Here is a 25917-nt window from a genome sequence, read left to right as displayed (position 1 = left end):
GTCACACACGTGCCTTCTGTTGTTGATGATGGTGGGGTTGTTGTTTGTTTTTGTTTTTTACATTCTTAAAGTATCTAAGATTCTTATGACAATACCCAATAATAGAAATTTACATGAAGAGTTATAACTGAAAGTTGAACAATGGCACCAACAGAAGCTTCCCTCCCAGAATAGCACTTCAGGAGAGCTTCTCAGGACTGCAGTTGGGTGGAAAGGTTAAAAAAAAAATCCCCATCTACCATGGTCCTGATCTCAGTTGGGCACCTCTGGATCTATTTTTGTTTTCTTTAAAAAAGCAAAAACAAAACCACCATGTTAACTGCAATCATGCATTTACAGTAACGTGTCGTTTGATCTTGTGAATCTGAGCTGAAGCACCAATGAGGAAAGCAAGGATCAGGGAAGACATCTGATCAAAAGACCCTAAAGCACCCAAGAGAGATCAGAATGCTGCTCTTGGGCTACAAATGTGGAAACCCAGAGAAGGAAGGACTCCTATAGTGACTACTGTTGACGCAGGTCTGGTGAAATCTTTTGGAAAGGTTTGTAATGTCAACATTACAATACTTGACGTGAGTGAATTAAAATGGATGGAAATGGGACATTTTCAGTCAGGTAACTACAAAATATTTTATGCAGGAAATCATAAATTAAGAAGAAACGGGGTTGCTTTAATAGTGAGAAATGATGTAGCAAAAGCAATTAGGAGCTACAATTGCAAGGTCTGAGCGAGTGATATCAATGAGATTAAATGGGAAACCTATTAACATAACCATCATCCAAGTCTATGCTCCGACGGCAAATGCAGAAGAAGAGGAATTGGAGAGATTTTATGCAGAAGTACAGGAAGAAATTAATCACACACTAAAATATGTGATGATAATCATGGGGGACTGGAATGCAAAAGTAGGGAACAGAGAAGAACTAGGAATTGTGGGGAAATGGGGCTTAAGAGATAGAAATGAAGCAGGAGAAAGACTTATTGAATTCTGTGAAGCCAATAATTTTCTTGCAAACACATTTTTTGAGCAACCAAAAAGACGACTGTACACGGGGACATCACCAAATGGTCAATATAGGAATCAAATTGATTATATAACTGGTAGCAGAAGACGGAAAAGTTTCATACTTTCTGTGAAAACAAAACCAGGGTCAGACTGTGGTACAGATCATGAACTGATAATATCGAAAATCAGACTAAAGCTAAAGAAGAACAACAAAGCAATCGTAATGCCAAAATACAATTTAAATAATATCCCAGAATACAAAGATCAATTAAGGAACAGATTTGAGGCTTTAAAAATAGTTGACGGAGAGCCAGAAGAACTATGGAGTGAAGTCAGAGACATTATCAGGGAAGAATGCAAAAAGACAATACCTCTAAATAAAAAGAGAGAAAGACCTCAATGGATGACTGAAGAAACTTTTAAAATGGTTAAAGAGAGAAGGAAAGCAAAAACAAAAGGTGATAGAAACATGGTTAGAACCCTAAATGCAACAATACACCGACTAGTACATAGGGACAAAGAGAACTATTACAATAGTTATTGCATAGAAATAGAAGAGGACAACAAAAAAGGTAGAACAAGAGCCCTATTCCAAAAAATATGAGAAATTAAAGCAGAATTTAAACCAAGAGTAGGGATGCTGAATAATCAACAGGGAAACACACTGACTGACCGAGATGAAATAAAAGGAAGATGGAAGCAATACACTGAAGAACCCTATAAAAGAGATGCCAGGATGACAGATTCATTCACGGAGGAACCATATGATGAAGAACCAGAAATTTTAAGAATGTGAAGTGAAAGCTGCTCTTAAAATACTTGGAACAAACAAATCACCAGGAACAGATGGCATACCAATAGAGTTGCTACAAGCTACTGAGACTGAATCTGTCCAAATTTTGACAAAAATTTGTCAAGAAATATGGAAAACTAAACAATGGCCCACAGACTGGAAGCGTTCAATATATATCCCAATTCCAAAGAAAGGGGATCCCGGGGAATGCAGTAATTATCGAACTATTGCTGTAATATCCCATGCAAGTAAAGTAATGCTCAAGATTCTACAACAAAGGCTCTTATCATATATGGATCAAGAAATGCCAGATGTCTAAGCTGGATTGAGAAAGGGAAGAGGTACCAGAGATCATATCGCAAACATACGTTGGGTAATGGAACGGACCAAGGAATTTCAGAAGGAAATCACCCTGTGCTTTATAGATTACAGCAAAGCCTTTGATTGTGTAGATCAGCGTTTCCCAAACTTTTTTTATTTTTTTGTTGCTGGACTACAGTTCCCATAATTCCTGACCATTGGCCATGCTGGCTGGGGCTGATGGGAGTTGTAGTCCAGCAACAAAAAAATAAAAAAAGTTTGGGAAACACTGGTGTAGATCATGGAAAACTACGGAATGCTTTCAAAGAAATGGGGGTGACACAGCATCTGATTGTCCTGATGCACAACCTATACTCTGGACAAGAGACTACTGTAAGGACAGAATATGGAGAAACCAATTGGTTCCCAATCAGAAAGGGTGTGAGACGGGGTGTATTTTATCACCCTATTTGTTTAATCTATATGCAGAACATATCATACGGAAAGTGGGATTGGACCAAGATGAAGGAGGTGTGAAACTTGGAGGGAGAAATATCAATAATTTAAGATACGCAGACGATACCATACTACTAGCAGAAACCAGTAATGATTTGAAATGAATGCTGATGAAAGTTAAAGAGGAAAGCACAAAAGCAGGACTACAGCTGAACGTCAAAAAGACTAAAGTAATGACAACAGAAGATTTATGTAACTTTAAAACTGACAATGAGAACACTGAACTTGTCAAGGATTGTCAATACCTTGGCGCAGCCATTAACTAAAATGGAGACAATAGTCAAGAAATGAGAGGAAGGCTAGGACTGGGGAGGGCAGCTATGAGAGAACTAGAAAAGGTCCTCAAATGCAAAGATGTATCACTGAACACTAAAGTCAGGATCATTCAGACCATGGTATTCCCCATCTCTATGTATGGATGTGAAAGTTGGACAGTGAAAAAAGCAGATAAGAGAAAAATCAACTCATTTGAAATATGGTATTGGAGGAGAGCTTTGCGCATACCATGGACCGCAAAATAGACAAATAATTAAGCTGAAAATCTGAAAGAAAACAAAATGCTTAGTAAAATATTAAAATACTTTTTGCTTTAGTCTTCTATCTGTCTGAGCTTAAAAAATTTAAAATTGGGTTTTAAGCCAGTTTTGTTTAAAGTGACTAATAGAGTTTAATCTTGAGGGCTTTTAAAAATCATCAGCATTTTTTACAAAAAAAATTAAATACTATTTTATATCTTTAACATTTAAGTAAACCATGATCATTGATTCCTTCTAGGAGAAATGGCAATAAATTCTCTCTGCTCTGGGATTACCTATGCTATTTACCCCACCCTTTGGAACTCCCTCCCACAAGATCTACAGCACGCCTCTTCCCTAAATGTATTTCGTAAAGCCTTAAAGACCTGGCTCTTTCAACAGGCCTTTGGGATTTCCGGGGAGGGTTAACTTTTATGACTGAAATGCCTCTTACCCTGCACTAATATTGTTGTTGCTGCTGTATTGTTTATATATTGTATTAATGTATTTTATCACATTGTGTTTTAACTGTTTACATGTACGTCGCCTAGAGTGGCCATCGGCCAGATAGGTGACACATAAATTAAATTTTATTATTTATTATTATTATAAATACTCCTGCAGACTAGAAAGAAACTGTATGTTGGGTGTGGGTCCTAGACTATGAAATAGTGGTTCCCTGCCCCATGACAAAACTTATTTCACTTTCTAATATGTAATTCACAGGAAATCATTCTTACCTGGTAGAAGTACCAGGCAGGGGGCGACCTGTGTCTACCAGAACACACCAACAATATCCTGTAGATTGATGGCACTGCACTGGCTTATACAGCCCCCCAGGAGCACATTCAGGGATAACAATCCCTTCACGGGGGTTCTGCCTGGCCTCTTCAAGAGCACTTTGCCTCTCTTGGTCACATGAATTAACTTTCTCTGGAAAAGAAAGCATAGAGAGGATCACTATCCATGTCACATAACAAAGTCTTCCTACCATTCACACCTTGATAATTTAGGGAACCCAGAAATAGAGGGAATAAGCCCCTATTTCCCTCCTGCAAACACAATGTACAATCTGATCCTACAGACAGAAGCCTAAAATGCAGCAACACAGGTCACCACTGTAGCTCAAGTTTTTATGAGACATATTTCTTTGCCAAAGGTTTAGCAGGCTTAAAGGAGAAAAGATGCCAACATCTGCAGATGCCATGCCCTCACATCTCAGTCTAGGAGTTTTCATCCTGGCTTTCATGGAACTTTGCAGTTCTTTGGAATTTCATCAAGAGGCCCTTCATTGAACATTTCCACCATTATTGCTGATCCTTTCCTCTTCACCAGTGCATCATCATAGTGCTGGGCATGTTCAAAATGTAAAAGTACTGCCTTCAAGTCAATTCCGACTTATGGTGACCCTATGAATAGGGTTTTCATGAGGCTGAGAGGCAGTGACTGGCCCAAGGCACCCAGTGAGTTTCCTGGCTATGTGGGGATTCGAACCGTGGTCTCCCAGGTCATAGTCCAACACCTTAACCACTGTTCAAAGGTACAGTCAATTTGCAGATACAACTGCAGAGTTCAACAATTCTGGCTGATGCTCTGTGAGCACACCTAAGAATGGGCCCCAGAATTCACTGTAACACAACTGATTCTATAAGAGACAGGGATATACTGTGGCAGATGTGTAGGAGTTTGTTGACAGAGAAGATAATGTGGAAAGTGTTCTCTATAGATTTTGAAACCACTGTCTAGATAGCCAATGGGGTATCCTCCAGATATTGCTCAGCCCGTTAGCATGGCCAATGGTAAAGGATAATGAAAACTGTAGTCAGCAACATCTGGAGGGCACAAGTTTGGCTATTCCTGGTCTCGATGATCCCCCTCCCCAAATTAAAGTTACCATAGAAAAATCTACACATTATGCTTTTAAACAAAAAAAACCCCTCTCTGTGTGTGCACAAAGCAAACTTGGCAAAACAAGAGAGTAACTTGATCAGGGTTGCAAAACAGAGTACAGAGGAGAGGTAATTAAGAAAAATGAACAAAATCTGAGAAGGTCAGACCTCAGCTGATATGTAAGGGGTCTTTACTTTGCTAGCTGACAGGTTTTACATTTTTTTAAAAAAAGATGACTGTTTCTGTGGTCTACAGAGGAGTTATTCAGAAAGAGGCCTCTGGGTGTCCTCACAAATCAGTTACATCACAACCTGTCAAATTATTCAAGCTCGCTGCCTGACAGCGATTTACACCTTTGCTGTCAAGGTGAGGTGGGTCATTCATTTACTCAGATGCAGCAAAAGAAACCAAATAATCCCCTCTGTGGTCTGCTCAAACTTTCCATTTGTTTGCTTTAACGCAACAAGCAATGGAAAATGCTCCCCTGAAATGAAAAACATTACAGGCATATTTACATCTAACTCTACCAAGTTCTGCAATGCAGAAATTCAAAGCAAAATGTTGAGTCTAAGTTCACACAAAGATCAGATGAGGTATTAAAACAATCTTGACTACACACCTTCAGATCATGTAGTATCTGTTCCTGGCTCAATGCAATATCAAGCGGACATGGGCTTGATTCAAACGTCAAATTTTTATTTTGTTGAATTATATTGTAAAATACTAGATTGCATTTTGTATTGTACCCTGCCTGGAGATGCTTACATGACAGGCAGAATAAAAATATTTTAAATACATAAATAAGATGATTGCATGTTGGAAATCACATGGATGAATGCTGAAACTCTACTACCGGTCATGCTAGTTTTCTAAGTGTAAGAAATTATTTGTATGCATACTGTTATTTCATGCATGTCCCCACCTGCAGTCTGAGCTGGCACAGACCAAACACTGGTTTACCATCTCATTTGTTGTTTGTGTGAATTAGGCCTTTTGAAAAGAAGGAACTAAAATGTCTTTGTATGAAAAGGAATGCCAACACTTCTCTGAAGATGTGCATCAAGAATTATAAGTGAAGCCCTTCTAGTTTAGAATTAAAATGCTGGACTAGAGAGTTTAAGAATGTTTTGACAAGAGAGGAAATGGCACTGAGATGGGCAACAAAGATATGTCATGCCCTCATCACTCTGGATGACCAAATGATTAATGACAGTGGAGTATGTTTGTGGCTGGCTAGGAACATTGCAATAGCTGCTTTGTCTATCGAGTGTTCAGGGCATGTAGACAGATCTTAAAATCTATGCTAGCTTCTCATTTGAATCTTACTCCAGTAGGATTAAAGATTTATTGAACATCTGGACAACTTGGGGTCTGGCAACCTCATTTTATGTAGTCCAACACCTCCTGAAGTGCCCCCCATTCTCCCATCCCATTAGAATTCCTTACTTCCTGTTCATTTCTTCCCCACTTTTAAAATTATTTCCCCCCCTGTTTCTGTGTAATGACAGAACAACTGGAAGGGGCAGTATTTTATTTGAGTAAAAAGAGAACAAATTGGTAGGCTTTTCCCATATGATATCTAGATACACACTGAGGTTTAGGACAGAGTTTTCTTTTGTAAGAAGTATCAATGAACACCTGTTTAGGAAAATGCAATTCTAGGTCATAAAAAGAGGAGAAATAAAATGGAACTGTTTTTGTACAGTTTGTATGGTTTTTTAATGTTTTTATATTGCTGTATACTACCCTGATATTTGTATGAGAGGGTAGTACATAAATACAGGGCTGGCACCAGGCATGACTCAGCCCACAGCACCATAGCCCAATACCCCCCCATACAGATGGTGCGGGGCTAATAAGCCCACCCATGTGCCCCACCTACCTCATGTGTCATCCAAATTACATGAGCACCTAGCCTGCATGCCTGCCATCAACCAGGATGGCAGCGGGGGTATTAGCCCCTTAGGGGAAGCTCCCATCACCATCTTGGGTGATGGCAGGCACACATGCACAGCATTCACACTGGTGAGAGAGGTAGGTGGGGTGTGATGTGGGTTTATTGAAGACCACGCTGTCTGTAATGGGGGGGTGCCTGGGAGTTCCCTCCCCAAGTACCGCAGTAGGGTTGGGTTGTACCACCCTCCCAGCCTAAGAAGGAACTATTCAGGGGGCCCTCTGGGCTGCTATTTTTGATTACTTTTTGTTCTAAATAAATAAAAAAATTCTTCTCTGTGTGAAAATTAATGACTAAGGGTTGTATTCAATGTTGCACTAAGGAGAACTTTCCATCAGTGCAAGGATTTCTCCTTGTGGAACTGAACTTCTTTCCCACTCCCCCCCCCATGTACTCCCTAAATTTGTTCTGACTTTTCCCCCAACTCTCCAAAGCAGTTTAAGGATAGCGCAGGGGAGGAGTCCCATTGCACAAGTAGAAGTCATTCTGTTCACATAATTATTTAGTTGAATACCTTAAAATATGAAAAAAGAACAATGTACAGCATATTGGAAGGGGAGGGGAGGGAAGTGCTGAGTGACAAATTGGCCAGGATAATAAAGCTGTGACCATTTTACAAAGAATCAGACTATCACATTATCCCATGGGTTTTTTTGCTGTGATTTTTGACAGTCATCAGGAAAGCAGGCCAGCAACACAGCAACACTATTGCGGCTGCTGCAGGAAGGAATGGAGGGAGGGAGGCCTTTGGGGAGATTAAAAATCTTGATTATGTTTCCCAACAAGAAACAGGAGAAGCAAGACTTTCAATCTGAACTACTGAGCCCCCAAACATTGAACTCTTTAAATCATATTTCAGATTAGTCTCTTTGAAGACACAGACTACTTTATAAGTCAAGAGGTCGAGGCAGAGCATCAATAAGTATGGTTTATTTGTTAATGATGCTTTTCCTATTAAGATATTTTTGAGAAATATGTACTTTGATTCATAGGAGTGTGTCCTAGGTTCATGCAGTCTGAAGCATATAGATCATATTTCCCTATGGATGCATTCAAGATTAAAGATAAGGCATGAAGCCTATGATGCAGCCAGCTATTAGAAAGATGGTCCAGTTTTGCCTGGCATAAACAGATGGAAAAGACAGGGATCAGAGGAAGTCACATTAAAAAAGATTGTGATGTCTGGATTTGCTTTTAAGTTCTTGTTTATAGAATAAAAGCTGTTTCTATTTCACTGTGTACCGCACTCCAAATGAATTTCCCAAACTCCACAAATCATTGTAGCAGAATTACTGTGATAATACTTCAGACCTTAGGGCGCATTGAGTAGGATCTTAACAGAAGTTCCTAAAGTACAGTCATACAAGTACAGGTGGTCTATAACATATCCTGGGCCTAGACCAGCCTTTCCCAACTAGTGGGCCGCCAGATGTTGTTGGACCACAACTCCCATCAGTCTCAGCCAGCATTGCCAATGGTCAGGAAAGATGGGAATTGTGGTCCAACAACATCTGGTGGCCCACTAGCTGGGAAACGGTGGCCTACACCATTTAAGGCTGGGATGGGGAAGGATCAAGGATTATGGGAGTTCTAGTTCAGCAACATCTGATGTTCCTCACCACTGAATTAGGACTATAAAAGGTCAAAATAAAACACTAATCTATCAACTACTCTCTACTGTATAGTGTCTGAAGACTGCTTCCTTCCTATCAATACCATCATTATGTGTGTGTGAGGAATTATCGTTTGAATTTCCCATGCTATCTTATAGTGTTTTCATTGACAGAACCCCACAGGCTACTTCAGTGAGAATGGAAGTCTATAAGGACACACTGCAGTCTGTTATTCTAGGACACACTACAGTCTGTTATTCTAGTCAGGATGACTATAGCTGGTTGTGTCTATGCAGAAGTCCGATACAATCAAATGAGAGCATGACAAACAGGGTGAAAATTGGCATACGTAAATAATTCAACATTTTCAAGAGAACATAAATATGGAAAAAATTCTGGTTCTCATGTGTACAGTCCCAAGTGTGCAGTCACATAGCCAATTCACAGCCACCTTACATAGGTGATTAATCAGTCTTTCACTTAAATCGTAGCTATGCCCTTGCACATAATTCAGGCACTGGGCAGTGAGAGGTAGTCAATGGAGACCCTGCCACATAACAAGAAAAAGGTAGTGCGAGTTGTTTCCAACTCTTAGGGTGACGCCTTGTGACGTTTACTAGGCAGACTATATGGGGTGGGATTGCCAGTTCCTTCCCCGGCCTTTCTTTACCCCCCAGCGTATGCCGGGTACTCATTTTACCAATCCATCCACGGATGGATGGAAGGCTGAGTGAACCTCGACCCCTTTTACCGGAGATTCGACTTCCTCCTTCCGTTGGAATCAAACTCTGGCCGTGAGCAGAGCTTCGGCTGCGTTACCGCCACTTACCACTCTGCGCCACGGAGGATCCTTAACAAGAAATACTCCATAAATATATGTTCCCTTTAAAGACCTGATATAGTTTCAGATAAATCAGGCTTTTCAGAAAATTAAGAATTTTTAACGGCTGAAGTAAGGGACTAGTATTTTATATTTCATTACAACCACACACGCTGATATCCAGGTGTGATATTAACTACTATAGCTTTAAGAAAAATAGAATACTGAACCACAGCTTGGAAAAGTTACTTTTTTTGAACTACAACTCCCATCAGCCCCAGCCAGCATGGCCACTGGATTGGGCTGATGGGAGTTCTAGTTCAAAAAAGTAACTTTTCCAAGCTCTGATGGTTATACCTGAGACTGACTTTAAAGTATTGGTTTGGTTTTAGTTCTCAGACCAGGGCTAGTCATTAGAGGACACATGGCTGATTCCAAAAGCTGAAGCTTTCCTTCTTCCTCAGTAGTATCTAGTAAAAGTAAGTGTGCCACATGACTTCACACTGCAAGGTTCATCACTGCCACGTGGTTGCATGGGCTGCCATTTACAGGAACAAAGACACCACCAATAAAAAAATGCCACATGGTACATTTTGTTTTTATTAGACAAATTGCTTAGAGACACTAACAGGGGAGTGGGTAAGAGGATATAGCAGGCTGATGTTTTTGGTGGAAGCCACATGTTCTTCTTAATTTTAGTCCCAGCCTAAGTTAAACATTACTCTGTTGTTGTTTCAAAGAAATATTTTTATTTATTTATTAGATTTATATCTCACCCTTTCTCCCAGTAGAAGCTCAGGGTGGCAAACAAAAGAACTAAAAACATTTTGAAAATGGACTGCCTTCAAGTAGATCCCTACTTATGGCTACCCTATGAATAGAGTTTTCATGGTAAGCGGTATTCAGAGGTTTACCATTGCCTCCCTCTGAGGCTAGTCCTCCCCAGCTGGCTAGGGCCTGCTCAGCTTGTGACAGCTGCACAAGCCAGGCCCTTCCTTGTCTGCAACTGCCAGCTGAGGGGCAACCAGGCTCTTTGGGACTATGCAGCTTGCCCACAGCTGCACAGGTGGCAGGGCACATAACTCCTGAGCCACTCACTGTGAGGGTGATCTTTAGCTGGCCCTTGACACCCAGGAGACACGAGCGGGGATTTGAACTCACAGACTCTGGACTCCCAGCAAGGCTCTCCTCCCCACTGTGCTATGCCAGCTCACTTTAACACATCATAAAAACAGACTTTAAAATATATTAAAACAAAACAACCATTAAAATATTAAAACTAAAAACATTTTTATAAGCTTTAAAAACATCTTTTTTAAAAAAAGGTTTAAAAACATATTAAAAAGCAATTCCAACACAGACCCAGACTAGGATAAGGCCTCTACTTAAAAGACTTATTGAAAGAGGAAGGTCTTCAAGGAGGTGCCAAAAAGATAGCACAGATGACACCTGTCTAATATTTAAGGGGAGAGAATTCCAAAGGGTGGGTGCCACTACAATAAAGGTCCATTTCCTGTGATGTACAGAAAAGACCTCCTGATAAGATGGTATCTGCAGGAGGCCCTCACTTGCACAGCGCAGTGATCGACTGGGTATATAAGGGATAAGAAGGTCTTTCAGGTATCCTAGTCCCAAGCTGTATAGGGCTTTGTACACTAAAACTGGAACCTTGAACCTAATAGGTAGCCAGTGCAATTCTTTCAGCAGCAGGGTGACATGTTGGTGATACCCTGCCGCAGTGACCAGTCTCACCACCGCATTTTGCACCTGCTGCAGTTTCCAGACCATTCTGAAATATTATTATCAACATTACAGAGGGTGAGGTTTGACATCACAAAGGGTAGATTTGGGGGGTGGGACTCTTAAATAAATGTATAAATTGCCCTTTATGACTTACTTAGTTCATAATTAAAATGTTACTATCTTGTGTGGCACCATTTGGTTTTTCCATCTTGGGCATTAAAACGACTCTTCTCTCTGACAACAGCACATCAGGTGTAAAATATTAAGCCAGGACATTCAAACTGGAGATCTGTATCCACACATCAAGCACTCAGCAGAGATAAGAGGTTTTATATCTCTTCTGACAATGTAAACATTGTCCCTTCCCTACCAAAGAACAAAAAGGCACTAAACGTGTTCAGCGTCTAACAGATCTTTAGAGTGGGAAGCAGGCATTCCCCCTCCCCCGCAAGCCTGCAAATCACGGAAGCATCAGGTGAGGGGAAGAGCAAAACCTCCTCTTTACATTTAGGAGCACAACACCAGCTGAGCAAACACTGGAAGGAGTATATGCATAAGTGTCTTTCTATCCTCACTTCTTTTACACAAGAACACCTGCACTTCTCATGACAGACCATCTAGGGTTGGATAGGTGATAACTGAAATATTCCCCTTTTCAAAAAAACACAGTTTTATTTTTTAAGATCTTTTGATGTTTCCAACTACAATCTCTAGAAGAACAAATGTTTTGACTTAATTTCAGTTTCTATACCTCTACAAAAACCCCAGAGGAGGAAAAAATGTTGCAAAATGCAGTTCGATTTCTTGGTTTTATTTGCAAGATCCAGATTGTGGAGGGAGGGCTTGGGCAGGATGCTTTTACCACACAGCATCAACTCACATCCATTTTCAGTCCTCACACCATCGCCTTGACTCAAAAATGTCAATTTTGTAAAAAATTTAGACAGAGTGCATTTGCAGTTCCAGTTAATACCTTCTATTGAAGTGGAAAAGAATGTCCCAGCTCTCTATATGCTAACCTGGGAATTCTTGGACATGCTGAAACCAAATCTCCTCTGCTTCCTAAATTAAATCAATTGACAACCACTTCTCAATTGGCTATTGAGAACCCTAAACTCTTGTGTGACCTTCCAATCACTATTCAAACACATTTGCCTAGAATCAAGCATCTCCCCCATCCTTCTTTGTCAAGAAGGGCAGACAATCTTATTCCCCTTTTCTTCATCTGCACGTCTTTCATCCAGTCTTTTGCTGGGGTTGTCTATCTAAGACTATAACTGGTCTTGGAACCCTGAAGTCAGTGAGAGATTTCAGGAGAGCAGTCTTCCTGGCACCCTAATGGGTGCCCATCTCTGCACATCCTTCATCCACAGATCCTTGCCAGTAAAAGCTTGCTATTATTTTAGTATGGAAGAGTAATGCCTACTCTTCCAGTTTTCTTTTATTTGCCCTGCTGCTGAGGAACCTCACTCCCCCTTCCTTTGATGCATTTTTGGACATATCATAAAGACAGATACATAAGTAACTGCAATATCTTCCTCAAATCCCATCCATTGTCTCTCCATCTCCAGCCTATCTTCTATCTTCCTCCCACCCCAACGCTGAAGCAACATTGCATAGGTCACTCTTGGCTCACTGTTGTCTCATCACTCTCTCCCATCAGGCGCTCCCTTAGCATGTGCGGGGCCCGGGGCAAAAGCATAGTTGGGGGTGCCGCCACATTTGCTCCAGGTCATCATCTTGGTCTTGGCTGAGTCACTGTAGGTGCGCAGGCACCAGTCCTGGAACTGCCGGCCCAGCTTGCTGTCCCTGGGGCAGCTACCGCTCACTGACCGCAGCAGGAGCGGTGGTGGCGGTGGCGGCTTCGGCATGGTAGGCGGGCAGGCAGGCGGGCAGGCAGGCAGGCGAGCGAGCCCGTCCCGGGCGGAGAGAAAGAGAGTGAGCAAGCACTGCGCCCTGCCTGGCATGGCGAAGGCAAGCAGGCAGGGAGGGGCCAGCTGGTGAGCAGATCACCAAGCGTGCCCCCCCAAAGCTTCCCCGCTTCCCGGTGCCTAGGGGCGGCTCTGTCTCCCATAGCTCTTTCTTGCTATCTTCTTGCACAAACCTTCAGGAATTTGCCTTTTCCTCTTTCAGTGAAGTATGTCTCAATGCTGCTACTACCAAAAAAAACCCTGGTCTCATCTCTGTTACTCCTTTCTGGGTACCTTAGGATACTCCACTACCTAGGCTTAAATGCTGTGCTTCTGTATATTTGGTAAATGTTCTCATTTCTGGGGCAGCTCTAGTGGACTGATAGCAGCCTGTACTCTAGTAGAATAGAGCCAGGGTCCCCTGCCACAAGAACAATATTTCTCCCAGTCATTTGTGTCCCTGAAGAGCTTATTCTTGAACGCAGAAAAGTAGTTGTACAGAGAGATTCATGTCCTGAGCAATCAGGAGCTATGGCTTCTCCTCCTCGTCCTTTTCATCACCTATATGCTTGCACAGGACAAGTGAAGAGGACACATGAACAGGTAGCAACAGCATCTCTGGGGATCACTACATGCTTCTGGCTGGATGTGGGTTTCACAGCATGTACTCAACAATGCCAAACCCTGGCACCAGCCTTGCCTGACACCCAACAGAGATCATATGGAGTAGCAGGTCAGAGACTTTCTAATGGAAAACATCCCAGTTTCAAATATTCTCTTTTTTTAAAATCTAGTAATGTCTCACTGTGTGTGTTATGTGCCTTCAAGTCGATTACGACTTATAGCAAGTCTATGAATCAGCAACCTCCAATAGCATCTTTTGTAAACCACCCTGTTCAGATCTTGTAAGTTCAGGTCTGTGGCTTCCTTTATGGATATGGTCAATTTCCTTTATGGTCAATTCATATCTTGTTTGGCCTTCTTCTTTTTCTACCCCCTTCAGTTTTTCCCAGCATTGTCTTCTCTAGTGAATCATGTCTTCTCATTATGTATCCAAAGTGTGATAACCTCAGTTTCATTATTTTAGCGTCTAGATTTGTCTTTCTCGCAGTCCATTTGATTCCTATATTGACCATTTGATGATGTCCCCGTGTACAGTTGTCTTTTTGGTTGTTCAAAAAATGTGTTTGCAAGAAACAAATTATTGGCTTCACAGAATTCAGTAAGTCTCTCTCCTGCTTCATTTCTATCTCCTAAGCCCCATTTTCCCACAATTTCTAGTTCTTCTCTGATCCCTACTTTTGCATTTGAGTTCCCCATGATTATCAGAGCATCCTGTTTTGGTGTGTGATCAATTTCTTCCTGTACTTCTACTTAAATATCTCCATTTCCTCTTCTTCTGTGTTTGCCATTGGAGCATAGACTTGGATGATGGTTATGTTAATAGGTTTCCCATTATGTCTCATCGATATCACTCACTCAGACCTTGCGTTATAGCTTCTAACTGCTTTTGCTACATCACTTCTCACTATTAAAGCAACCCCGTTTCTTCTTAATTTATCATTTCCTGCATAAAAAAATTGTAGTTGCCTGATTGAAAGTGTCCCATTCGAATCCATTTTAATTCACTTACACCAAGTATTGCAATGTTGACATTACAAACCTTCCCAAAAGATTTCACCAGACCTGCATCAAACAGTCACTATAGGAGTCCTTCCCTCTCTGGGTTTCTTGCTTGACAATTTATAACTTTCCCTGGTTCATGCTTCTCACATTCCATGTTCCAATTGTGAATGCTGTACAACTCCAGACTTTCCTTTTGCATCTGTGCATATCAGCCTCTGGGCTTCCTTTTGCTTTGACCCAGTTGCATCATTAGTCACAGCGCTACTCATACTTGTCCGTTGTTCTTCCCCAGTAGTTTGATGAGTGCCATCTAACTTGGATATCTTCAAGCACTATCTCATGTTGCATTTTGGATACTCTGTTCATAGGGTTTTCATGGTAAGAGGTATTCAGAGGTGGTTTACCATTGCCTTCCTCTGAGTCTGGTTGTATCCTAGTCTGGTGCCTCAGCTTTGACCATTCCACCTTGGGTGACCCTGCTAGGAGTCTAGCCTCTTGGTCTAGACTCTTGAACAGTATTGCTTTCCGCTTCTTCGACACTCTCAAACCTCCATTATAAACCTAGTAAATTAATTACACAGCTTCACTTTAATCAGGGCTCAGCCACAAAACCTATTTTAAATTCCGGAGCTCAGCTCCAGAACATATGAAATAAGACAAATGTTTTGGAGAAAAGAAGCAGTGCATTTGTCTCACCATATAACTACACAGCCCACCCACCCACACCTGGGATATAGAAGCAAAAGCCTCCAGGGCATACCCGAGACTCTTGCAGCAAGTCAACCAGTGTTTATTTGAATTACACTATCCACAGTGACTAAGGAATTTGATCATTTTTGTTTTCATTCAATGGGCTCCCACTAAAGTGCTTTGACATTTCATTCTAACATTTTGTGACACCTCCCTCCCCTGCCACCTCGCTTCTTTTTCTCTCACTTTCCCTTCCTGTCCCTGTGTATCTTAACAGCAGCTGTGGGGTTTGCCGTTATGACTTTGTGCTTGGAGTAATTTGTTTTCTTTCTTTGGAGGTAGGAGAGAGACTGAATTCTTTGTGAGTGATTTATCACATGGCAGCAGAAGCGAACCTCATTTATTTATCTAGCTGCATATGGTTTTAGCACCTATGATTGCATGCTGATTATTATAGTGTTATTTTTCCCAGTTGTATACTTTGCACCTTTTCATAAGGTTAGATTAACTGATTCCCAGTGGCATGTTATTTATTACTTTGTTTGCCAGCTGTCTGGAAGGGCTTAGCCTCTTCCATCACTCCTTCCTTTGCTTCAGCCATACCTGCCTCCAGACAAGTCAACTTAAAACTTACATTCACCAGGGAGACAGCATGCCAGTTCCATTTTTTTTAAAGGATCAAATATTGTTTTTTTCCATCACTTCCAATAAGCATTCTGACAGTCATTGCAAAGCTGCTTACAAAAGTGAGCATTTGGAATTCTGATGGTACTGCATTCTCTAGAATTTGAAGTTTCTATGTCTTATTCTCTTTGGGCCAAATAATCTGTATCCTTATAAAATAATATCCTCTCTTTTCCACAAAATTAAATTGATTTTTGCAAACCCAATATACTCATGAAAGCATATAATCTATCTGCTTGTTGTTTTAACCCTTCTGCTTCAAACTACTGTCATTTTCATGACTAAAATATGAATGTGCAACAAGACTTTCAGGCTTCTCTTGAACATTTTTCCTACCAACAGGCCTATGCATCTGTTTAAAATGTTTTTTGAGTAGCCAGTCATTTTAATGATTGTGTTGTCTTTTCCAAAATGTCTTTATGTTGCTGTACACTTCCCTGATGTACTGCGAGAGGGCAATATAGAAAGAAAGAAAGAAAGAAAGAAAGAAAGAAAGAAAGAAAGAAAGAAAGAAAGAAAGAAAGAAAGAAAGAGGGCCCATTGAAACCACTGTTAAAATGAAAGGGGGAAAAATCTGTTTCAACATCCATTGAAACTGCTTCTTTCTCCCAGTGCTGTTCCTTGAACCTCTAAAAACCAGAGGTTCAAAGCACCGAGCAGGGCTGTTTGAAAGCCCTTTAGCAAACAGCCCTGTGCTGCTCTTTGAACCTCTGAGGTGATGGGGCTGTTTTCAACAGGACTTTTCAAACAGCCCTGTCCAGAATTTTCAAGTCCTGACAACAGGGGCTTCATAGCGCCACATCACCTGATGTCACAGTGACGCCTGTCAAATTTGACTCGGCAGGGGTGGGGAGGTAAGGATCTGACCCAACAGCCAGAAAATGTTCCCCATTCCTGTCCTACAAAGTGCTTGCTAATCCTTCCACTGCTGAGCTGTTTGCATCATTACAACCCATTGCAATTAGTGCCATCATCATTTTCCCCTAGCCCACCAGAATAACATTATTCAGGCCCACTCACCAGATATATTATATTACTTGTTTTTATATGCTAATTTTGGAGTTGGGGAGTTTAACCTAACCCTGTTGATCTGGGGAAGACTGTGTAACATCTTGTTAATGTTTCTGGATATAGACCTGGGCATGTGGCAAGCAAGCCCTAGACAGCATGACTCCTATGCAGATAGGAATGGTGCCAGCAGGCAGCCAGGTAGGGCACAGGCCCAAGGGTCCCTGCAGCTCAGAAAGGCCCCTGCAACTGGGGCTGGGAGGGTGGACCCCACGCTCCGTGACCCAGCCCTGGCTTGGATTGCAGAGCATCAGCTGTACCCTACCAGGAAACACACACCCCCAAGCAGCCAGTGCAGACTTAAATAGGCCTGGCTGCCCCACCTCCTGCATCAACATGCTAGCATGCTGCATGTGTGCATCTGCCATCACCGAAGATTATGGGCCTGCTGAAGTCTGGTGCTGGCTCTGCATGCAGGGTCACACGTACAGTTAAGCCCAAGCAAGTAGCATTATGTGAACTTTCCTTTATTTTCTTTAGGCAAGTCCAGAAGATAGCAAAGAGATCACAGGATGGCTGAAGGACAAAAACATCTACATGAGGTGCCATAATGTTACTGAACCAAATAACTTTCATACTACAGTAATATCTGGATTTTGTTCACATTATAGTAGAAGTTATCTGCCTGTTGAATATTTAAATTATAAAAGGTGCCCGGATAATTTCCGGATGCCAAGGATGGCTTGATTTTAAGAAAAAGCACACACACATACAAACCTATCTTCAGCTGCTGACCTTAATAGATTGCTCATTCCTTCTTTCAAATAACGTCATCTACAGACCACTAGTCACTGCAAAGTATTTACTTGACAGCTACTGCTGGCTTTCCTAGCGCTGTTTATATTTCCATTTATCCACTCATTGCATCATTCTGTGGTTTTCTTAAAAGGTTGACAGTGTAGGCTGACTGCATGGTTGGAATCTCTCTTTACCCAATACTAAATAACTTTGTAGTACAAAGGTTTCTGAGCAAACCCCACGCTGTGTAGCAAGGGAGCTACCACACAGTCCCTTGCTGAAAAGATGCCTTCTGTATTTGATCTATTCTCTTGGAAAACCACCACCTTTTCGGACATTGCCTTTAAAATGGCCCTGTAATGAATGAGTAGCACTAGCAGTTCACTAATGTGCCCTAAGATACTTAAGAGGCTGGCAGGAGAATAAAGACACTACTAGTATGTGATTAGACTTAGGATCCAAATATCGGAAAGACCACTTCCTTCACTACAAGTCCTCTTGGTGTTAAGACTGGCAGAGGGAGCCTTGTTAGTAGTTCCATCACCCTCAGAAGTTTGGGAGGTGGCAGCTCAGGATAGGACATCATTCTCTATAGCACACCATGTTATGGAATTCTCTCCCCACGGAGGTGCATCTAGCACCTTCATAATGTAATTTCCATCTCATGCTGAAGACACATCTCTTTACCCTGGCCTCTGAAATTTTAGATAAATATGTTTTAAGGCCCACCATATTTTCCTTACTGTAGTTTGTTTTACACTGATTTTAATATTGTATTGTTTAATTTCTGTAACCTAGCCAGGGACATTATAGTGAACAGCAGGTAAGAAATATAATAACAATGACAATGACAACAACAACAATATACTTAATTGCTCCTTGTCCTGTCCAAGGAGATCTGATCAACTGTTCAGCTTTTTATCCTGAATTTAGCCTTTAGAACTGGGAGTTTCTCCTTGTCTCAGATGCAAAGACTATTATACAAGTAGAATCAGGAATCAGGGCAGGTAAAACTTTTGAGAGATTAAACGTGACCTTATCTGATAATGAGAGAAGATTATGAAGTACAGATCAACTTTGTTCAGCATATATTTATTTTAGCTAAACCCACTCATCTGTCCATCACATCTATCTAGACTGCCTTTTTGAGTGCATGTGAAAGAATTTTCAAACCGTCAGACCATAAAGCCATCACTCGATTAACAGTGAAAAAAACCTTTGGAAAGAAAGGAAAATAAAAGCTTCCATCACTTGCAAGAGTTTTCCTAGTTGTGACACTGGATTCTATGAAATAATTGATTAAACTGAGTTATAAAACTATGGGTGGTGTTGAACTGGTGTCCCTCTGCTGACAAAAAGCATCCATTTGCAGAATGGCGAGGGAGACGGTTTTGGGTGATTCCTTCTCATCCTACAGCAAAGGGACACCATTAGCATACTACCCAATAATTACAAGAAAGTAAATAAAGGTATAGCGGAAAAAAATTATAACCACAGACTAAACTTTATTCCCTCTTTAAAAAACAAGCATTACCTGAATTTTTCATACTAGAACTGTTCAGTTTAGAATCTTTGATGACCAAGTGCTTAATCCAAAGGGTGGGAGCTGTTATCTCTGGAAAAGAAGAACAGGTGTCTTAAAAAAAACCATGTACTTAATTAAACAGTGCCACTTAATAGGCTTCAACTCCTTATGATAAGAGATTTACCAATGAAATAAATATTTTTTCCTTAATGAAGTGACATTTTCTCCAGGGTCCCATCTAATTTCTGGAATTCTGACTTTTGAGGGTTCCTTTTAGTCCTTTTGTATTTGCTGTCCGATTGTGTCATCATCTCCCCATGCACACACCGCTGACTTTTCGTTGTTGTTGCTGTTGTTCTTCCCAAATATTAGGTGTCTCATGGGCTTTCAACTCATTAAACCATTTTTAGTTGACAACTTGCCTTTGAAGAGTAGTGGCCGGTGGGGAAGCGTGAGTGGGGTTTCATTGCTCTCCCGCCAATTAAGTTAATCAAATGTGCACATTATAAAACCTTTCGTTGAAGTCCAATTTAAATATACTGAAGAATACAAGATAAACTTGAAAAAATTAAGATATAAAAAAGGAAAGCTACTGTTCATTGGCCAGGATGCAATCAACTCCCCAGTGCATCAGCACAAAGCTCTTCCAATGGCAACTCCTCACACTTTATGGAGAACCAGTTCTAGAGGTCTCCCCCCCATCAGAGGGTTTGTGGGGGAAGAGCTACTGCTGCTGCTGAAACTGTGGAGCTAAAAGTCCCTTTGCACAAAAATGGGATGCAGCATGCGATGCTTTGGATCCCAGAGTTTTAACGGGAAAATGATGTCTTCAATAGTTAATTTTTCATTTCCTGCATCATATGAAGATTTTGTTTCAGAAAATAAAACAAATTTGCCTTTTTCTCACAGACTATGGAGTCCAAGCTTTGATCAATTTACTTGTGGATTAATGAAAGCCTGGAGTTGTAATTTAAATGTAACAGCAGCCCAAACATGAGCATCTCAGAGGGCACAGGGCTGCTAGAGGCATTGTTTGTGACAACCAGTGCCATCAACAGCAGGTGACAGTGAGTGAAAAGGGCCTTTTCAGTAGGGGCACCCTGGTTATGAAATGCCCTCCTAAGAGAGGCTACCTGAAAGTCCTTTCGGCATGAGGCAAAGGGCTTTTTTTATTTTCTCAGCCCTGTTAAATCATGCTGTAGCTTTTAAAATCCATTTTATGACTTATGTTTGTTCTCCACTCTTTGCTTTTGATCTTAATTTGGAGTTTGTTTTAAAGCTGCATCTTATTTTACTTGATTTTTTAAACTTGTAAACTATCCTGAAAACGTTTTGTTACAAGGTAGCCTACAAATATAGATGCTAAATAAATAAATACAGCACTGCTATGATTTGTTCAATCATGGCAGCTGTTTTTTAATTAGGGCATTGCTTGAAAACCTACAAAAATGAAAAATGAGGGTCTAATCCCACGTTCTATGCAAATATAACCCAATATCCACTTCCATGTTTTCGAGTCACTAGTGTTCCCCTGATACCATGTGGTAAAGTGATGCAAGGACTTTGAGGCAATTAATGAGGGCGGGGGAGCAGGAACGTCCATAAGGTCCTATATAAAGTGGTATATAAATATTTGTAAATAAATAAAAGCCAAAAATATTCTGACAATTTCCAAAGGCATAACCATGTAGTCTCTTGGAGCAAGACCAACAAAGAACCTTGTAGCACCTTAAAGATTAACAAATTTATTATGGACTGAACATTAAAATAAAAATAGAGTGCATAATAAAACATAGCAGTCAAAGATGTCTAAGGGAACAGTATCCTTCCTTTACATATGTAAAAAAGGAAAAGTATGAAAGCAACAATTTACTTTGGGGTGGTGGATTAGAAAAAGTTATTTACATCAAAACTCTTTGCAACTGTAATTTGCACAGTGAAAAGAAAAGAAAAGCATTACTTAGAGGAAAGAGGACAACAATGATTAAAACCAGAGTACATCATGTCAAGTAATTTGGACTTGCTTCACAACATGTAGATTCCATTTGGGAACAAGAGCAAGTCACTCAGTTTTTCTAGGCTAACTTCAAGCGGGGTTTGGAAGGTGTTCCAGTTAACAAAACCTGGTTTTCAAAGCAGCAGATAATAATGGTAGCACAGAACTATGATGACGTATAACTAGTTGGCAAAGTTTGCTGATGATACTAAATTGCTGAGGGTTGTTCAAACAAAAAGGGATTGTAAAGGGCTCCAAGGGGGCTCTCCAAACTGAGTGAATGGCTGGTAAAATGACAAATACAATTCAATGTAAACAAATGTAAACCTATGCATATTGGAGCAAAAAATCTTAATTTCACATACACGCTTGTGGAGTCTGAAGTGGCAGTGACTGACTTGGAGTTGTAGTAGATATCTTGATGAAGGTGTTGACCCAGTGTGCCATAGCTGTGAAACAGGCAAATTCCATGCTAGGGATCTTTAGGAAAGGTGTTGAAAATAAAACTACTGATATATGATGTTGTTGTTATGTGCCTTCAAGTCGATTACGACTTATGGCGACCCTATGAATCAGTGACCTCCAACAGCACCTGTCGTGAACCACCCTGTTTAGATCTTGTAAGTTCAGGTCTGTGGCTTCCTTTATGGAATTAATCCATCTCTTGTTTGGCTTTCCTCTTCTTCTACTCCCTTCTGTTTTTCCCAGCATTATTCTCTTTTCTAGTGAATCATGTCTTCTCATGATGTGTCCAAAGTATGATAACCTCAGTTTCATCATTTTAGCTTCTAGTGATAGTTCTGGTTTAATTTGTTCTAACACCCAATTTTTTGTCTTTTTTGCAGTCCATGGTATGCGCAAAGCTCTCCTCCAACACCACATTTCAAATGAGTTTTTTCTCTTACCCGCTTTTTTCACTGTCCAACTTTCACATCCATACATAGAGATTGGGAATACCATGGTCTGAATGATCCTGACTTCAGTGTTCAGTGATACATCTTTGCATTTGAGGACCTTTTCTAGTTCTCTCATAGCTGTCCTCCCCAGTCCTAGCCTTCTTCTGATTTCTTGACTATTGTCTCCATTTTGGTTAATGACTGTGCCGAGGAATTGATAATCCTTGACAAATTCAATGTCCTCATTGTCAGTTTTAAAGTTACATAAATCTTCTGTTGTCATTACTTAGTCTTTCTGATGTTCAGCTGTAGTTCTGCTTTGTGCTTTCCTCTTTAACTTTCATCAGCATTTGTTTCAAATCATGATGCTGTTATATAAATCTATGGTGTGCCCGCATTTAGAATACTGTGTACAGTTCTGGTCATTTCACCTCAAAAAGGATATTGTAGAGCTGGAAAAGATTCAAAAAAAGGGAAACCAAAATGATAAAGGGGATGGAGCAACTTCCCTCTGAGGAAAGGTTGCAGCACTTGGGGCTTTTTAGCGTAGAGAAATGGCACGTCAGAGGTGACATGATAGAGGTGTATAAAATTATGCATGGCATGGAGAAAGTGGCTAGAGAAAAGCTTTTCTCCCTCTCTCATAACACGAGAACTCATGGATATCCAATGAAGCTGAATGTTGGAAGATTCAGGACAGACAAAAAGTACTTGTTCAGTTAAACTGTGGAATTTGCTCCCACAAGAGGCAGTCATAGCCACCAACTTGGATGGCTTTAAAAGAGGATTAGACAAATTCATGGAGGCTAAGGCTGTAAGTGGCTACTAGCCTTGATGGCTATGCTCTATCTCCACAGTCAGAGGCAGTATGCTTCCAAATACTAGTTGCTGGAAACCAGGAGGGGAGAGTGCTCTTGTACTCAGGTCCTGCTTGTGGGCTTCCCATGGGCAACTGGTTGGCCACTGTGAGAACAGGATATTGGACTAGATCAGCGATTCCCAACGTGGGCGGCAGTGCCCCCCTGGGGGGTGTTACAGCCTTTCAGGGGGGCGTTGGTGTGACTACAAACTTTAGGGGGGCGTTTGGGTTCATTAGGGGGCGTTGAAATTTGGCGGTCTGATGCGACAGTTGAAGCATTTAAGTTTAATTTTATTTAATATACAAATCATTAATTTTTAAACTGTTTTGTCGCCAGTTAGAATGTATTTAATAGTCTCAATTCATGGAAATAACACTATAAATAGTGTGTGCACTTTAGTAAAGAAATTCTGAGTAGCGGCCAGTGTCATATCAAGGAATGGGGATATTAGCCACGCCCCGGCACTAGGTAACGTTCCAATGCTGTCTTGAGGGATGTTGGAACCAATCACGAGAGAGTGTTTGATAAGCTGGGTGTATTGGTGGAGGGCACATTCTTCCAACGGATGAGTGCCGTGTGCAAACGGGTGATGCAGACAGTCAGTTATTCGCTGGTTTTCTTCAGGAATGGGACACACTTGCTACCCGTTGTTTCTGTTATGTTTAAATGAACTTGTTTAACGAAACAATGCCGGTAAACTGAATGAGTTTGTTGTTAAGTAACACAGTATAAGACTATTACTATCCAAGTATACTCCAGATATTGTGAAGTTAGCCAAAACTCATCAAGCTCAAGGATCACACTAGTATTTTATAATAAATCTCATTTTATTTACTTTTCTATAACTATAACTGTGTATGTATATTAATAAATCATACTAAGAATTCAATGTGTAATCTAAGTGCAATAAAAAGGCATGATAAAAACGATCAGTAATAATCATTGAAAATACCTTTTATGCATTACTCATATTTTAAGGGAAGAATAGGAAGCATTGGCATATACTTAATCTGAGGCACAAAAAGATTTTGCAAGGGGGTGTTGGGTCAAAAAAGGTTGGGTAACGCTGGACTAGATGGATCATTGGGCTGATCCAGCAGACTCGTCTTACGTTCTTATGTAACTTCAGGCAGGCTTTTGGGGTGGGTTAAGTTTTATTATTATTGTTGAGATTTTTAATGTTTTAATGAATTTGTATGTTTTTACTTTGTACGTCGCCCAGAGTGGCTGGACAGCCAGCCAGATGGGCGACTAATAAATTTAATAAATAATAAATAATAATAAATAATAATAACTAGTTTAGTTCAGAAATTCTGCCTAATTATGCTGTTGCTGTGGGTTGACCAGACAAGAACAGCATATTTTTGCAAAACTGGTCACCACTTTAGCACAACTGAAATTCTCAACTACATTTTCCTTATGGGACAACAAATACTGGGTTCACACATATCAAGTGAGGGAAAAAAAATCTGAGGTTCTTACCTTCTCCATCAAAAACAGGTTGGGTCTCTATAGTGGGTGTTGGTTTCGAACCATCATCTGAATTGAGAGTTAAAAAGAATCGAAAAGAAACTACCATTACTGAGATAAATACTATCTACTCTCCAGTATTGTTGAATGATTGGGATTTTTACATGGCCCGGCCAAGTCCATCAGAGAGAAGATCATGCATAAAAATGAAAACACAAAGACAAATTACTTTATGGAGCTTAAAGATCAAACTATCAGAGCATATATTTTTTTTAAATACCATTTTTAGAAATATAAAATACGTGTCATCTGTCACATTCATTGCAGTGACTAAATCCAGAGAACATTCTCCTTTTCCTGATGTATTCTGAAGTGTGCATGACTGGGTACGAAGAATGATCATCTTTTGGATCAGTTGGGCTTATCTCATAGAGTATGGCCCTATTCATTGATCACTCTTATGGTGGTGACCAGTAGCATAGTGGCAAATTCAGAAGTGCAGGATCCCTTCATGACAGTCACAGCCACATCACGCCCCCTCCCCTCCTTTTTTTGCTGCTGGGTTGAGAATGAGATCCCTGTTAATGCCTTCCCCAACCACAAGAGATGTTCCTAGGAGCCAATGAGCATGAAAGAAGAGTGTGTTAGTTACTGATAAGAGTCTTCTCAGTGGCTGACTCACCTCCTTTCACTCTGATTGGCGGCTAACACTCTCCCCTTTCATGCTGATTGTCTCATAGGACGCTGGAAACATACAGACCCTTCTGGGACCTTGCTTCTAAAAACGTAAGCCCCCCTGAGACCCTGGATGACTACACCCCTGGTGGTGACATGCTTTTTGGATGTGTTGACCACACCATCAAGTGGCACAAATAACAATTTGAAGGTTTGGGGGAATGAGATGTCACAATCTCGATATGTTAGTATATTCACAGATATAGTCACACCCCACTGTGACAAAAAGTGAATTCACAGCACCTCTTCAGCACAAGGACACCATGTAAACAATGCACATGTAAACAAGACTCAGGGATTCATTGGCAAAGCGGTAAGCCTTCTAAATATTTCCTTTTTGTCTTTTTTGTTATTATTGAAACATCTTATTTTCTGAAACTGATCAGCATGGAATCTGGCATCACAACATATTTCAAAGAAATTAGGTTGCAATCACCACAATGGTATATTATTTCTACTGTTTACACTGGCAAATTTCTAATACCAACATAGTTATAACAGAAGAGTATCTGTGTTCTTATTGTCCTCCCTCATTCTGAATTCTCCAAGTTCAGAGGTAACAATTAAA

General features: G+C 40.7%; 1 protein-coding gene across 4 annotated transcripts in view; it reads right to left on the bottom strand.

Annotated features, from left to right (window-relative positions):
* SMOC1 (SPARC related modular calcium binding 1) overlaps window positions 1-25917 on the bottom strand; it is a 128221-nt gene that overhangs the window by 26707 nt on the left and 75597 nt on the right. For 2 of the 4 annotated variants that reach the window (XM_061611151.1, XM_061611152.1), the window contains exons 6-8: window positions 24627-24716; window positions 19402-19482; window positions 3872-4064 (exon numbers count right to left, since the gene is read on the bottom strand). In XM_061611151.1, the coding sequence (XP_061467135.1) occupies window positions 3872-4064; window positions 19402-19482; window positions 24627-24716 (364 nt within the window). The remainder of the gene's footprint in view (window positions 1-3871; window positions 4065-19401; window positions 19483-24626; window positions 24717-25917) is intronic. The other 2 variants (XM_061611154.1, XM_061611155.1) reach the window with 2 other exon arrangements.

Source organism: Rhineura floridana, chromosome 2, assembly GCF_030035675.1.
Source record: "Rhineura floridana isolate rRhiFlo1 chromosome 2, rRhiFlo1.hap2, whole genome shotgun sequence".
NCBI classification, from domain to species: Eukaryota; Metazoa; Chordata; class Lepidosauria; order Squamata; family Rhineuridae; genus Rhineura; species Rhineura floridana.
This window is presented reverse-complemented; position numbering and strand designations above follow the sequence as displayed.